Below are 16,317 nucleotides of genomic sequence, written 5' to 3' on the forward strand. Positions count from 1 at the left end.
CTGCAGACACGTCACACACCAACACATTAACCAATTTAAGAACCATTACATGGCTGAGGTCAACGAAAGAAGTCCCGCACATCATAGAAACACCGTCGAGAAGAACAGCAGCTTCTGCAGCAGCAGCCTTCATTAGTAAAACATAAGAATGAAGCACCAAGAGTCAGACGTGGCAATTTTCCATCCATCCATCCATTCATGTGCCCACTTGTGCTGTTTAGAGTTGCAAGAGGCTGACGCTTATCCCAGCATGCACTGGGTGAGAGGCAGGGCAGGTCAGTAATCTATCACAGGGCAATGGCAGTACTGCGTCACAATGTCTAACGGCAGTCAACGCTGGATTACTCAGCGTGGAGGAGTTGCTTGATAAGGCATTTCCATCATTAATTTGGCCTCATTGTGCTAGCGCTCACTCGCACCGCCGACTGCACGGCGAGCGCGCGAGAGGTGAAGGTCAAGCGACGAGCGCCGGACAGAAGAAGACGAGATACAAAAGAGTCACGGGAGACGAGCGTGACGCTGGAAGACAGCTGGGTTGTAAAAACGTTTTCCCTTCGACATCCGAGTAAAGGAGTAAAAAAACACAACTGGCACATCGTCGGTGCTGTTCTCATTAACTGTGCTGTAGTTTACAGGAAAAGATGAGAGAGAAGTCAAGAATCAGGCACATTTCTCCAGTAACTGGGCACAAAGTGTGAACAGCGCCGCTTTCAACAAAAGGCTGTCATTTGGGGTCGTGTCCCTTGATTTCTTTTCTTTTTTTTTTAAAGCATTTGACACTTTTTTTTTTTAATGCAGAATAAAAATTATGGGTTTAAAAATGTAAAAAATACAAGTCATGACTGAAAAGGGAATTTACAAGGAAACCAAATGCTGGAAAAAGACCCCATTAGGGGCGATTGTTTAAAAAACTCACTGCATGTTGCCACAGAGAAACGCAGCTCAAATCTTGAAACCCAAACGAGGGCGAAACACTGACGCACTCTTGTCGCCTGTTGATCCACAGTATGAGACGAGGCACTGAGGTCGGGTTTTTGTTTTCTGTTTTTTGCATTTGTTTCAAAGCACTTCTGTTATTTTAAAGGTCAAGCTTGTGCCACGAGTGTGTGAGTACTGTTTCAGATTCCACCTTCATTGCTTCATTGCACATGATCAAAAAAACAAAAACAAAAACAAATGTTGAAGAGGAGGAAAAGGGAAAAAAACCAGCGAAGAAAACTGATTTTGAGCAGAAGATTCAGTGTTAATATTTACAGTTCGGAGGCAGAGAGAAACCTTTCCTCCCACCCAGAAATGATTCTGTTTTATATTCCTTATAGGCTCTTGGAAAATGAATATAAGAAGAAAAAGAGCATCTGAAAGATTGTTAGTGCACTTTTTTCTTGTTTTTTATGATTTCAAATACAATATAGATTTATATCTAATCCATAAATTGTTTCAGACTATACAAAAGTGAACTGATCAGAAAGCATTATTAAACTTCATATCTACACATTTCCTGAAAGCTCGTCTTCTTTTGCTTTTATTCTTTTTTTTTTTTTTTTTTTTTTTTTTAAACAGTGTTCAATACTCAGTGCTGTTTTATTGTAGTGAGATTCTCGCCTCCCGGGCGAAGCTCGGCCGCGCTCGGATGGATCCGGAGGTTCAGGAAGCTTCGCGAAGTCGGCGACTTTTGCGTCTAGTGAGATTCTTTTTGTGTCGAGAACCAGAGTGGTGGGTCACCTCAGCAATCGGCCATATAACGTCCTACAGAAGAGAACAGAAGATGTGCCTCAAGACCTGCTGGTGCATTAAATAAAGCAGAATCAGGTACGTGCGGACGTGCGGACGTGCTGCAGACACACCTGTGGCAAACCTCTTCTTGTTGAGAGACAGTCTGTATCCAGCCCCCTGCAGCTCCATGTCCACCCCTGACAGGGTGCTCCCATCGTTCATGAACTGCACCGCCAGAGTCGAGGGGTTCGAGGGTCCGTTTGACAGCTCAAACTTGGCCCTCAGGGACCCGGCGCCTGGGGGTTCAAGCAAACAAATACGCTCACTCACCGGCGCTCTTCCTCACCGTGCACATTCTCCACGAGCTGTGAAAAAGACCACTTACCTTCATTTTCAGACTTTTCTGAGATGTCGCTCAGCTTCCACAGACATTTATTCTGCTCTGAATTCCTAAAATAAGAGAAAGAAAAACCACCTTTAGCTGCTCCTACTAAACTCAGCACTTTCTGTTCTCCTGCTGGTGCGCCACATCTTACCAGATGGAGCTGGGCAGAGACTGCATGCCGGTGACTCCTCCGTCAACAGGCACTAAGATCTGCACGTTGGTGAGCGGACCGGGGGAGGCCATGGACTCCGGGTTGTATCGGTAGTCTATCCGCAGGTCCGATGTGCTCGGTGTACACTTCCAGTATACGGTCAGGTTGAGAGGAGTGGAATGGATCCCGTCAGACAGCACCTGAACACAGCAGAAGGGCGTGATCGTCCAGTTTAAATACGAATAAAGCTGCTCTGAGTGTGAGCGACGGAGCGATGTCTGAGGCATAACACAGAAGTCTGACTCTCAACTCAGACGGTCGATTGCAATACAGTTTTGCCACAAACACATTTAATCGGCTTGCTGAAAGCGCAAATGCAAGTTACAAACAAAACTAATGCTCCTCCAACGCTTCACGGAAAGCTCAGCGCCAAAACAAAAACTAATTCTTCTTCCATCAACAAAAAGCAGTTTGTTGATCTGACTCAGCCAATGCACGGGTTGTTTGTTTTACACCTCGGCGAGCTTATATTTCATTATATTCCAAGAGTCTTGATCCACCGCATGTAAACTAAAACTTCTATTTGTCAGGAGAACTCCAAAAAAGTGGGGCCTGATTATGGGGTGGCAGGGCGGCCTTTGGTGGTTTGTGAGCTTGTGAGCAAACCGGGGGGGCCGAAGCTTGACGCTCGATGACAGCGCGGCCGAAGCTGCTGAGGAATCCTTCGATGAAATGTTTCACCCTTACCCACTCTGGTGTATAAAATGAGACATTATGGACCAAACTTCAAATAAAAATCCTCCATGAACAGACTTCAGTGACCAGTTTTCAGGCGTGTCGGATCAAAAACTCTAAGACAGCAAGTAGAAATCAGGGTTTTCTCGACCATTAAAAGTTCTTTTTCACAGCGCCGGAGCCAACAAAGAAAGTCTGCTGCCGTGTTTTGGTGTCAAACACACCATGACTCATGCAGAAGACGTCCTCTGACAGCCAGAGAGGCAGCGCGCCAGCGAGAGCTCATCACTTCAGCAGACGCTCAGAAGTGCAACCACAGCAGCGGACGCGAGACGCTCACTGAAGACTTCGCGGCTGGAAGCGAGGATGAGATATTCTGCTGGAAAAAATGAAAAAGCTACGTCCGTTTCTGGTAAAGGGCTGTAAATAAGGAGGGGGGCTGCCTCAATGTGAGGCTGCCCTGCCGAGGATCTTCACTAAACTCTGAATATTACTGTGAAACACTGAGTTTTTAGTCATCCACCACATGTCTCTGAGTACAAAATGTACTTCAATCATAAAACAAAGAATCCAGAGAAATGAAAATGGAAAACACAGAAAAAAAGAAAAATGGGTTTCATAGGGCTCCACATACATATAAAGGTTAACGGCTCACAACCAGGAGAACCCAGCAAATCAGAGGGTGTCTGCAACACTTAATACTTATCAATATTATAGAAAATCGGTTAACAATAAGGCCCTCTAGACTCTGGATAAGAGCATTTTATATATCTTTAAAAGGGCAGAAAAACCAGTGAAAACAGTCTAAAAATGGAAAAAAGTCACGATACTTCAGCATCACTCATATCAGTGTTTGCTGGTGTCCTCTGATTGGCAGGTCTTTCCCGGGTGAGAGCCAATAGCCTGCATGTGTGCGGTGCTGACAGCCTGGATTTTAGAGGTCAAGCTTTCACAACACAGATTTTAATGCACGAGGAAATCCAATAATAAACTACGGCAATCATGTAAATAAGCCAGCCTGAAGCTGTAAAAGAAGCTTTTGTTGGTTTGCTTTAAAGACGATGTTATCTCGAGGTGGCAGGTCACCTGTGAGGCTGTCACATGGTTTCAGAGAAGTAAATTCAATTAGATTTTACATATTTCATGAATCCAGTTTCTAACCGGCGTTGACTGTGAGGCTGTGTGGAAGGCACAGACAACGAGATTAAAACTACTGGAACGTTTTAACAATATTATTTCTGCTGCTTCGGGCTCCGACAGACGGCATTATGAAAACACGCTGATATTATTTCTCTTTAACTTTGGAACACGGCTGTCAGAAGTGGCACATTTCACATTATGAGACACGTTCTGCTCATATCCCCCCCCGTTCGCTCCCTCTTCTGCCTCTTTCTCTGACTTGTCCGCAGGGTGAGGCGCTTCGGGAAACACGATTCCATTCTTTAACTACAGTCATTTCATGTGGATCAGGCTCCCGGCCTGACGCTGGCTCACTGACCTGGTATTTTAGGATGTCCACATTATAGTAGGAAGCTGAGGGATTCTGATCGGAGGCTTTTCTGAGGTAGGACGTCAGTGCTTGCATGTTGAACCAGAAGTCCTTGGAATTAGAGTCACTTTGGGAAGGATCGCTGGATGAAAGACAAACAGTCAGGACGACACACACACAGACACACACACACAGACACACACACGGAATAATCAGAGACTCAATTATTCATTGCTCGTCTTGGCTTTGTGTGTAAAGCTCCAATAGCTTGGAAAAAACGAGCCCGTTACATCCAACCAGCTACTAAATCATGAATTCCACTTGATTCAATTAGTACAGGCCTGTGGTCTTCATGGATAACTGAGTGGAAGCAGAGCAAGACACATAAAAAAAAAAAAAAAAAAGATGTTATTTTTCTTCACTTTTTGAGAAACGATATGAACTGGTCACATCAAGTTTGTCTTCAAAAGTCCCAGTTTTAAAATAGAACACGGCATTTTGAACTTGCGCTGCACGCGAGGGAAAGCGTTCATTAATATAACGTTCATATACGTTAAACGGCTTTGTCTGGGGCTCGAGGAGGTGAGAGGTAAAACGATGTGCGTTGGATGAAGCAGCTGTTATGTGAAGTGTGCTGCTCTTTGCTGTTTTAGGGCGTGAAGTGTTTCAGAAGAGGCATGGGCTGCTGAGAACCTGGCTGTTAAAGTCTGGTGGAAAATACTTCCCTGACAGCTTAATGATAGGTTTATGTCAGATTACTAATTGAATTTCCTCTCACTGACGCAGGCTACATTTCCTCGGTCCTGACTCGTATCACCGAGCCTCTTTCTCTGAGACGCTGATCAGTTATCAGCTCGTCGGCTGCAAACCGGCCTCTTTGTGTCCTCACCTGTACAGCAGCTGCTGGTTGGGGAGGATCTGCTCCAGCCTGCTGGTGTTCTTCAGCTTGAAGGTGAGCACGGCCGGGGAGGGGTTGGTGGTGAACACCTTGATGATGCCCATGGGGAACGACAAGGTCATCTCTCCTGTGATCTTCACGATGCACCTGTGGAACGTGGCCACAATGTTGTCAGAAAGCACAAATTTAGGACGACGTCTTCAGATCACTCGTGTAGTCTGACCAGCAGTCCAAAAATATACTATTTTATTTAATAACTGATGATTAAAAAAGAGAAACATGGAGCTGGAGTCTGAGATTGTGGCAATTTTGCTTAAAAAATGACAATCTTTTGCTCAACTAATCCTTTTATCACTCAGAACAAAGCTACATTGGACACATCTGGTCTAGTTATGGTTCATAGTTTAGCTCACTAACCCAGATGTCATGCAGAGATCAACCTGGGGCCCTTTTTAGAGTAGATACTGAAGATACTGGCTTCAGGTCACAGGTGTAAAACACCTCCATCTGCACTTTTCTTAACATACATCTGCATGCTTCTGTAGCCCAATATAGATCCAGTTTCCGAACACGTTCTGGGGCAGGCAGAGTCCTCCTTCACTTGCGGTCGGCCTACGCTGCGGCGGTGACGGCCCACAGCGGGTCTCAACCTGCATTGCTTATGAAATGTTCCATTTGCTAATCCCTGCAAAAATAAGCCTTTTGCACAGCAGCAATTTAGCGGCAGTTAACCAATAAAAGGCTGTATGTTTTCTCTGCCCCAGACTATAATCTGCCCCATGTAGGTTATCCACCCTGAAAGAATGGTGTCAGACTAATGCAAAACATTCCACACATGCAGAGCGAGACGGAGATACACTCTGCAGAACCAGAGGGCTGCTGAGGAGGGACCGTTACAGCAGCACGCACCGTGCAGCTCCTAACGTTGAATGTGCTGCACTTAAAGTTCAAATATGGACAAAAATGTGTATGCGTGCAGGTCCATGTCGGGGCCTTTGAGCAGCAAAAGGTCATGTGAGACTCACTTAGTGGGATCAGCTCCTTTGAAGTAAGCATTAACCGACTCTGTGAAGGCCACGGCAATGGGCAAAGCATCTTGGGATGCCAGGGTCACAGGGCTGGGACCTCGAGACGTCCCTGAGAACGGGAACAACAGAGTTTGAGGTCTGTTGACTCAGCTGCAAGATCATACTTCTATAGCAGCGGGGTCCAAAGCTCACATCAGAATCAGGAAGTTTGATCATGCAGATATGCATTATATAATATACAGTGTTTGTCAGTCAGGCATACGCTGTGAATCAGTACATTCTGTTATTCTTCACACCAACAGCAATAAGGTACGTTCAGAGTAGATCATGCTACAGCTGCTTTAGTTTAAATTAAGTGCTATTAGATGGCTAAAGTCAACAAAAGAGGCTCATGTCAGATCATTCATTACATCACACATTAATTCAACGCTCAAATCTTTATCACGTTAGGACTCGATGCCGCAGACGGTCAGACAAATGTGAGAAATGATGAACATGGAAGACAGACAGATGCAATCACTGCAAAGCAAGAGGTCCAGATGTCCATCCAGCCCATCCAGCAGACTGGTGTTAGTTTCAGTTAAACACAGAGGACGGTCCTCTTGAACGAACTTCCAACTGTACCTGCTGGAGTTTCACAGCGCTTCTCAAAGGTAGGCAGCTTCGCTATGAACACATCATCCTCTTTAGGCCAAATTAAAAGGCATGAAGAAGAAAAGAGGAGGTAAACAAACCCACAGAGCACAATGTGAGGAGAGATGGTGGCAGGTGAGCCCTGACTGCGATGTGACTGCACAGAGATGAACCAACAGCTAACAGGTTTATGTTTATGAAATGTACAGAGTGCAGGTGACCGACTGGAAACACCACAGAGAGGAGTGTCTCCGAGGGAAACAAGAGTTCAGAAAGGCAGACTCACTTTGGCTTAGTGGAAAGAAAGGAGAGAGGAAGAGCAGCTCTGGGTCTGGGGAGGAGAGGGGGGGAGCAAAGGTGTGCTCGGCTCCTGCGAGGAGAGGAGTCAAGGAAGGAAGGAAGGAGAGAGGAGTGAGGAAAGCACATTGTGTTGCAGGGACAAAAGGTATGTGGCAGGCTGGTGAGGAGCTGAAGAAAAGGAGACTCAATAGGCAAAGAAAAGGGAGACTGTGTGCGCCGAGGAGGCTGACGAAGCTTACCAACAGTGGGGGTGTTGCCGGCGCTGAGCGAGGCATTCGAGGACAAGGAGGAGGAGCTCTCCGCCCGGGCGAGTGGTGCAGCAGGAGGAGGGCTGGCGTTAGATGTCTTGGGTGGGCTGAACGGCCGTACCTGAGTGAAGGGAGTCCATCAGATGGGACGGTATTACAGAATGGATCTTTAAGTGCAGTCGATGTGCTGCTGCACACACTGGGCGGGATAATTACTCACAATCTCATTGATTCCTGTGAGTTTCCCAGTGGGGAGTTTGGGCCTGGAGGACGGTCGCGGTGGGGGCACCAGGGCTCCAGCTGTCAGTGGGGTTGTAGGTCGGTTTGGTACTGGCACTACACAGAGAAATGCATGCAAGTTTGACTGGTTAGTGGACGTTTAACAGCTTGGAAATCTGGCACAAACAAACACGTAGACACGCGTCACAACTGTGCTTCATTCAAGGAGAGGCAAAACCATCATGCATCAAAGTACAAAAACATGTTCAGGCATGAAAATCAAAATAAAAACACATTCCGAAATGAATTTCACATAAAGAAACTCAAACCAGGCTGCGGGTTAGATAAGGACCTTTAAATTTAAACCATGAAAAGGAAACAGAAAACATTCAAAAATGTGCAATTAGCAACCTCAAAAAGAAAAAAACTGACATACAGTTCAAATAAGACAAAATCTAAAACTGAAAGTCCAAACCTCAGGCATGAGACAAGTCTCGAGCATCAGTAATAATGTTACCATTGAATATTTTGCTCGATGGAGCTGCTGCCATCGCCCTATCTGTGATCCCAGAGACATCAGAGCAGCAGGGGTTGTCCTCCCGGCTGCCCGCCGCTTTGCAGTAGGCGTCAGCAGAGTCGTCAGAGAGGAAGCGGCTTGACCTGCCGGAGCCGGACTGGGGCCTCTGGAGCTCCTTGGCGGACGACCCCGAGCCCTGTCGGCGAGGTGGAGCGAAATTTTCACTGAAGGCGATCCACTGGCTCTGGGACCAGGACAGGGAGGCGAAGGCGTCGACGCTCTTTGGAGGGCTGGCGGCAGCCGGGCTTTTGATGGGGTCGACCGGCTCGGTCGGCAGGGTGATGGGGGCGCTCTGGGCCCTCGCTGGTACGGGCTTGAGTGCTTGGAAAGGGTCTTCTGGTGAGTCCCAGGGGGAGGATGTGGATGAAGAGAAAGAGGAGACATCTTTGGACTGCTGGCTCTCTGCCAGCGGAGGGGAACGCTCCCGCTGTGGCGCCGTCTCAGCTGAAGGGGGCGACGTTATGGACAGAGGGCATAGAAGGCAAACCGATCAGACTTCTAGTGAGAAAACTGTGAGCGACGCCTCAACAGTTAGTGTTATTATTACCTCTATCTCACAATGAAAGCTTTATTGTGTTGCATTTTAGGATTTAAGTACAGCTGTGGTCCAAAACATAAAAACGCACCTGAGGCGTAAGAGCGAAGCTGGCATAAGCCTTCACACAGCGGCGTCACATCTCTGCGTTGTCCCTACATAACTTACGCTGCTTTCTAATACAGTTTTTTTTTCTGAGCTGTTGAGCAATCAGTTTGAAGCCTGATGGGTCGATCATGTTTAGCCGTGAGACCAATGAGTGTTAAAAGCTGCTGAAGTGTCACTGAGTGAATGACCTGCAGTCACATGTGTGACCACGTCCTTACACAAACACCATGCTGATTTGCTGATTTTAGTTGAGTTTACATAAACAGAAACAAAGGTTGAACATAAACACCATGCAAAGCAGCAGCTGATGAAAACAGTTTTTCCTTTACATGGCTGGCTGATACGCGGCGCACACACGTTTTACCTGGTGCCTCTGGCAGAAAGACGCCTGAGTCATTCGTCAGAAAAGATGGAGATGGAGGGATTGAAAGGAAGATAGAGGCAAGGTCTAACAAGAGAAGTTGAATAAATAAATGAAAACAATCAATTCAAAACACTGTAATGACACAAAAGCAAAGTAAAAAAAACACATTGTGTGAAACAAAAATGAGAAAAAGAACACAAAACACATGAAAACATGACATGAAATCCATACATTTTTACACTTTCTGCCTCCTTCAGTGAGAATTAATCGTATTAATGCCTCAGAGACTTGTTTAATGTGTCATGTGTGCGTTTAGAGCTGCTAACACTGCCACACTGTACACAGAGAGATTTAACAGGCTGTAAAGGCCGACTTAATTCCCATCACCGCATCTTAATCAGGGCGCTCTGCGATGCTCTTTTGACTTTTAAGCCGAGACCTTTGACAGTAACGAGGCACTGTTTGACAACATACGTGCCAGTGGGCTTTATAGCCGACCCTCTGACCTCGACTAGGTGCCAATTAACTGTGGATTACGCTTAACCTAGGCAATGGGTCAGCGCTAATGTCACTCTGTTTAAACACTTGTGTCATGCACGTACAGCCATGAGAATCACACCACCAAGCCTGTGTGTTTCAAAAAGCCTGAAGGTAAAACAAACACTCAAACGTCTCTGAGAGAAGAATGACTGGAGAGACTGCAAGAAGATTTAACACAAAGTAAGGCAGGTACGGCTCACAGCTGGAACACGGAGGCACTGTTTGAGCACAGAGAAAAGGCCAGAATGATAACTGAACAGGCAAACAGGGGTAGAAAAACAAAAAAGGCCTCCAACTGAGGAGCTCAGAGGAGGACAGAGAGGAGAGGGAGTAGACTTCACAGAGCTTAGAGAGATGCTGAGATCAAGGTGTGCAACAAGCACTGGATCACTGGTTCAGCCACAACACGTGTAGCTCCTTAAAGCGATAACGCTTCACAGTTTCCTGAAATCAAAGTCATTCTTTTAATACAATCTACGTTCTGTAATTTTCTGCCATTGCCATTCAGTGTATTTACGTGCTTCCTTCAAATGGTGAAGTCATGACGTGGATGTTACTGCTGAAGTGACTGAGGCTAACAATTTAGCAAGCTAGCAAGCGGGTGATGTAATGCAGGAAATGGTGACAGAGGAAAAAAAAAGGCTGTTTGGAATATCAACATGTTCCTCGAACATACCTTAAAATTGCAAAGAAAAACTCCACTGAAATTAAAACATTAATTTCTCATCCACTGAAAAAATGAACTTCCGTGGCCTCTGACATTTCAGAAACGTCAGGAAACAGGTCACTTTTCGTCTTTGTGAATACCACAAGAAGATGGCCTTCATATGAACAATGTGATCCCATTTGAAGACAGCAACCTGTAATTAGCTCTCCATGCCGTCATCATCTTCAGCATCCACAGTGAACTGAGCTGCAGGCTGCACACCCTCAACTACAGCCGCCAGGTGCAGCATGAAATCTGATCTCTGCTGTATTTATTACTGGCTGACTTGATTATTAAAAACACAGTCAGTTTGTTTGGCTGCACCAAAAACTGATGCACCAGTCGATCTTCTCTGCACCTGTTCAACAAGTGTTTGCTGCAGTGTAAATCCACATTCGCTGTTACCACCAGTCACCATCAGGGACGCCAAATCAACCAGGACCGACATCTTAAGAATTACAGCTTCACAAGGAATTACAGGTACCGCTTACTGGAGGTACACATTAAGTCGTGAGGACATATATGCACACAGGAGTCAAGATTACATCAGGCTTCAGGGATTACCTGTTGTTGATGACACAGAGAAAGAAGAACCCGCTGTCGGGCCGAACGGGTCCAGAGAAAGAAGGTCGTTGTTGGCCAGACTGCGGGAGGACAGAGTGAGACAGAGAGTCAACTCAAACAGAGAGCAGCGCCGTTAGCTTCACAGAAACATGCACAAACACAAACAAGCAGAGGGACACGATGGAAACACGACGGTGGCAGCTTTTATACGTACTCGTATGATGTTGGCACCCTGGTTTTCGCCAGCTCATCACCTGCAGCCAGAAAAAAACAAACTTAGGAGCCGCAGACCTGCACAGCGTGATGACAGAAAATACACTTTCAGGACCGCTACGGAATAAAATAAAACCCAACACAAGAGGTTTCCACCCACGAGTACCCAAAGGCATTCGCCAGAAGTCATGTTTAAACTCCGTCCCACCTTAAACCAGAAATATAAACTGAGGTTTTGACTCAGCAAGTGAGAACCACCGACTCCCACGAAAGCTCACAGAAATATATTTGCAGTAAGATTCAGGTGAGATACATGTTTTTATTTCTGCCTTTACACGGCAAAACCTTCATATCTTACCCAAATACTGCAAAGGGTTAACTTCAGACGTGTTTTTAATGTGATGGTAACACTTTAGAATCAGGGATTCTGCATCTAAAAATAAAATCAGCCATGGTTTTGTTATTTCGTGCCCCTTTTTAAAGTGTTACGATACATTGCAAGAATCCATATAAGCAACCTGAAGCAGCACCAGTAAGAAGACCCGAACACAAAACCAATAAACGGAAACTCCTGAAACTGAAAGTCTGCAGAGAGGACGCAGCGTCAGTGGTGTTAGCTCGCGTCAGCCGGCTGTGTGAAAGGCTCCGATGAGGGGACGGAGGTGAGGGCTGGGGCAGACATTTCGAGGGGAGGGGGGGAGGCAGGGTTGTAGGCTAATTATTGTAGTGAAAACATACTCACCAGGACCCTGAGCCTTAGAGCTTAATGCAGACACTCCTGTGATCCCTGAGCGCATGTAGAGTATACATCTATCAATGCAACAGCTTGAGGAAATCAGTCTAAACTCTATCAGTGTTCCAGCTGCAGAACGGGAGTAACTTTCTGTAACTACCCCTAAAGTATTCCTCAAGCACTTCAAATCAAACCCTGTGCCAGTTTGCAGAATGGAAAAGATAATTTGTGACATGACAAAACATAAACAGCTAGTTAAGCAATTAATCTTATTTGTACCACGGGAGGGAAATATCCCTCAAGCTCACATTTACAGAAAGGAGCAGTTATTTACTTTTTTGCTGTTGGGATATGTTGGTTTTGGCTCGCTGTCTGGATTTTCCCTTTTAAAGACAACCTCTTTAAAAACGGCTCGCGCCAAGAAAAATGTAGCTGAGAAGTCGTACAGTCGCTCTCGCAGCCATCCGGCAACACAGATACAGAGAGGTCAGACGGAGAAAATACTCACTGGACTGGTTCCTCCGCATCTGTCCCTGAAAACAAAAGCAGACGTTAATTAATCAGAGTGACCCGCTGAGAATGTTCACTCGCCAGCAGTTTGCTCAATTTGTTGGAGGGGAAAAAAAAAAATATCACAACTGAGACAAAACTGCCAAACAGGACACATAAAGCAGAGTCTTTCAAAAAAGAAAACATTTTAAGGGTTTTTCTCGGCTTCGTGACGAGCCTCGACACCTTCAGCCTTTCACAGTGTTAATGGATCAATATATGAGATTTCAGACGTATGAACCACGACGAGAACAGGAGGGCCCGAAACTGGATTATTAATTATTCCCGGTGGTCGAGGGAATTTTCCACTTCGGAGTTAAAGACAGTAAATCACAGGACTGCTCTCGACTCACGCATACCAGACGTTAAACCTAGGGTGAAGAATTCAGCAGCGCAAAACCGTGCGTGGAAGCCCGTGCGCCCATCGGTCCGGGGCGGCAGAGAGCGAGCCCCCGACACTTCGCCAACTCCCCCCCCCCCCCAGCCCATAAATCTGCAGCGTCATGCCGCGTCACACAAGACACGGAAGACGCGCTCTGTGGGTCACCAACCCGATGGAAAGTTAGAGCATCAATTTCAATAAAGAATTTATTCACACAGGGAGAAACTTTGGGGGGGTTGTCAAGAGAGGTGGAGGTGGAGGGGGGAGAGAAAAAGAAACAAAACGGGTTTAAGGAACATAGCAAAAGCGTTTAACCACCGTAGAGCTGTGAGGCCGGGGTTTAGTCCCACAGGCGCTAAGCGGCAAATGGGTTCAATTACGGCTCTCGCTGGCCACACACACACGACTTCCATTGCTATTTCAATAAAGGGAACACCGCAGAGGGGGAAGCGAACAGGAGGAGAAATGAAAAAGACAGAAAAATGAGCAGCGAGGAGGAAAAAAAAAAAAAAAAAAGAAGAAAATCTCTCAATAATTCACACCAGATGATGCAACGTTCGTCACCACCTCGGATGTGCGCCTTAGCTTTAATTCAGAAGTTTTCTGTGGATATAAAACAGGAAAAGGGTGCGAAACAGAAACGTGAGCAGGCACAGAGGAAGGCGAATGTAACGTAATGACGAATCAGAGTCAACACACACAAACAGCAGTCTGCCTTTTTGGGGTTTTTTTTGTACTTTTAAGTTGAGAAAGTAATTGCGGGTTTGAGTCTCGACAACAACCAAAACCAAAGTGCAATGAACAAAGTCGAAGGTTTAAAAGAGAACATCTCTCCTCCTGAATCTTGTTATGTTAAATAGAACAAACATCCTCTATAAACTTGTAACTTATCTTTACCATTAATCCCAAGGGTGGAAAAAAAATAAAACATTTGTAAAAACTAGGCAGCAAACCCCGTAAAGTATTCATAAATACCCACAACACAGTCCCGTCTAGAACAAGTGGGCTGCAATAAAAGCCGACGAGCGAAAGCAAACAAAGAAACGAGGAGGGAGAGAGGTACGGCGCAAACGGCGAGGAGCAGCAGAGGAAGGGAGAGGCTGAGGGGAGGGAGCCGAGGCGGGAGGAGATGCCGTGACATTCGTTTAATGTGCAGCCGGGAGAGCGCGGCGGGTGAAACCCACTAGACCCCCTTCGCGACACTGAGCGTGCCCTCTCAGCCGCTCCACAACAACATTAACAACAACAGCAGCTCGGCGCGCACGCGGCTCATGTTTGCACACAAGCAGTAGTGGTTTGAAATTTTAATGGCGCCGGCTATTTCAGCAGAGTGGCGGAGAGTGATTCAGAGATTGAGTGATGGCGAGGGACGGGGAGCTGAATGAAGGGCTCCATGACTGAGGTCACGGAGCAGACCAGGCTCTCCGTATGTGCGTGAAGGCCGGCCGGCGCTGCCAAGATTTCCCTTAAGTGCCTACAAGGAGGGCAGCGTGCATGTGTGTGTGAGTCTGCAGCAAAGGCCAACAACATCAGACACTTAGCTCAGAAATGATTGTTTGACATGAAAGAGCGAAAACTAAACACGAAATCTGTGCAAACAGGCACCTCACTGAAGAAGCCCATCTGATGTACGAGCTAAATTAGACATAACACATATGGCTTTCCAATCTAAATAAAATAAGCCTCAAGAAAGAGTGAGTAATGGTGAGCGTCTAGCAGAGGGATAGCACGGCTAAATGGCGTTCCCGTCTACCCTGACGGAGGTTACATATTCTGCTGTTGCCCTCTAGTGTTGCAGAGGCAGATCAGATTTCTGCAGCAGGAGAGCAGCACAGCAACAGGTCTGCGTCTGAGGCTTTCAGTGTTCAGTGTGCGCGTGACGAAGCCGTACCGAGGTGGAGGGCGACAGGATGATGTTTCCGATGGACGCCTTCAGCTCGTCGATGGTGGCTCGGTTCTGATGCGTGCCGTTGTTTGGCTGAACGGGCTTGATTTCCACGTGGAACTTCCTGGGCTCGTCCTCGTCCTCTGAGTCGCTGGACGAATAGAAGGAGTTCTCTTTGGCATGTGAGCACATAAAAAAAAAGTTAAGGGGACAACGGCAACAGGCGCAGATCGCCCACAGTCCTCAGACCGCAGACGGGTGTGAACAGAAAAACAAAAACTCGGGCTGAGTGTGGACAGCATCGAGGCAAGTGAAAGGATATCGTTTTCATTGACTTCTGGCCTGATGCAGAAGCCCTCTGCGTCGACTTGGGGAAGATTCTGCAAAAGACAAGCAGAAAAAAAGCTTCAAATCTGACTTCGATTGAACTGTTCAATTAACAGAAAGGTAAAATAAATGCAGCTAAATGACACCCGACTTATCTTAAAAGGATTTATTTTACGGTCAAATAACATTTAAAGTGACATTTTGAATCAAAATTTAGGTGAGAAATTACTTAAAAACTAACAGTAATATTTGCAATATGTAATTCAAAATACTGTTAATAATGAATTTATTAGTTTACTGATGAGTGAATGTTTAAAGGATTTAATAATTTTTTCTCTCTTTACAAATTAATCTGCATCTTTACACTAAATTTTAACAAAGTCAAAAGTTTAAATTTAGAGGAAGTTTTATTCTTTTTCCATCTGAATTTGTCTCATTGCCTTGAATGCAGCTGATCCATAGATGGAAAATTCCCCTTTCATTCTGTTTTACACAGACAAAGAAAAAAGAGTCACTTCCTCATCTGGATGCACAGCGTCTACAGTTCTATCACACATGGAAACGAGCGCACGGTGGAAACGTCTGTAACGACTCCAAACCCGCCGAGGATCGTTTCACTCCAGGATCCCGTCCTGCACCCACACTGGAGAACACGCCAAGAAACGTCCACACGTAATATTTGGCTGAAGCAGGTCTGAACAAACGTGTCGGCATGTGCGCAGAGAGCGAAGTGGAGCTAGCTAACACTTCTACAACTATCACACAATAAACATTCATCCCTGCTGCTTTAGACGATACGCGGCTGTGGAAATGTTTGATTTTAATTTCTAGTTTAGGAAATTCCTTTGCTTCTCCTTTTACCCCCCAAAAACTAACAGGTTCGGATGTGAATATTTACTGTGCGTGTGTGTATTTGTGTGTGTATTAGCTTGCTTACAGCGTTCTGGATGTCTATGGCCCCGTAGTATCCAGGGGGAGCACCATTGGCAGTGTTCTACAAGAGAAATGAATGAATGAATGAATGAGCACGTCTGA

At 46.0% G+C, this 16,317-nt stretch overlaps 1 protein-coding gene across 16 annotated transcripts in view; it reads right to left on the minus strand.

Moving 5' to 3' along the window:
• Positions 1-766: 766 nt before the first annotated feature.
• The window catches only part of fcho2 (FCH and mu domain containing endocytic adaptor 2), a 37,740-nt gene continuing 22,189 nt past the window's right edge, over positions 767-16,317 (minus strand). Inside the window, exons 12-31 of one of the 16 annotated variants that reach the window (XM_076757766.1) lie at positions 16,220-16,276; positions 15,276-15,335; positions 14,962-15,135; positions 12,648-12,672; positions 12,149-12,193; positions 11,408-11,447; positions 11,194-11,273; positions 9,384-9,467; positions 8,317-8,820; positions 7,801-7,916; positions 7,572-7,701; positions 7,319-7,402; positions 7,024-7,083; positions 6,397-6,508; positions 5,363-5,518; positions 4,483-4,615; positions 2,250-2,449; positions 2,099-2,163; positions 1,845-2,009; positions 767-1,746 (exon numbers count right to left, since the gene is read on the minus strand). In XM_076757766.1, coding sequence (XP_076613881.1) covers positions 1,724-1,746; positions 1,845-2,009; positions 2,099-2,163; positions 2,250-2,449; positions 4,483-4,615; positions 5,363-5,518; positions 6,397-6,508; positions 7,024-7,083; positions 7,319-7,402; positions 7,572-7,701; positions 7,801-7,916; positions 8,317-8,820; positions 9,384-9,467; positions 11,194-11,273; positions 11,408-11,447; positions 12,149-12,193; positions 12,648-12,672; positions 14,962-15,135; positions 15,276-15,335; positions 16,220-16,276 — 2,313 coding nt within the window. In that variant the 3' untranslated portion in view covers positions 767-1,723. Of the gene's footprint in view, positions 1,747-1,844; positions 2,010-2,098; positions 2,164-2,249; positions 2,450-4,482; positions 4,616-5,362; positions 5,519-6,396; positions 6,509-7,023; positions 7,084-7,318; positions 7,403-7,571; positions 7,702-7,800; positions 7,917-8,316; positions 8,821-9,383; positions 9,468-11,193; positions 11,274-11,407; positions 11,448-12,148; positions 12,194-12,647; positions 12,673-14,961; positions 15,138-15,275; positions 15,336-16,219; positions 16,277-16,317 lie in introns of those variants that run through there. The other 15 variants (XM_076757767.1, XM_076757769.1, XM_076757771.1 and 12 more) reach the window with 15 other exon arrangements.

This window comes from Chaetodon auriga, chromosome 19, assembly GCF_051107435.1.
Source record: "Chaetodon auriga isolate fChaAug3 chromosome 19, fChaAug3.hap1, whole genome shotgun sequence".
In the NCBI taxonomy this organism is placed as follows: domain Eukaryota; kingdom Metazoa; phylum Chordata; class Actinopteri; order Chaetodontiformes; family Chaetodontidae; genus Chaetodon; species Chaetodon auriga.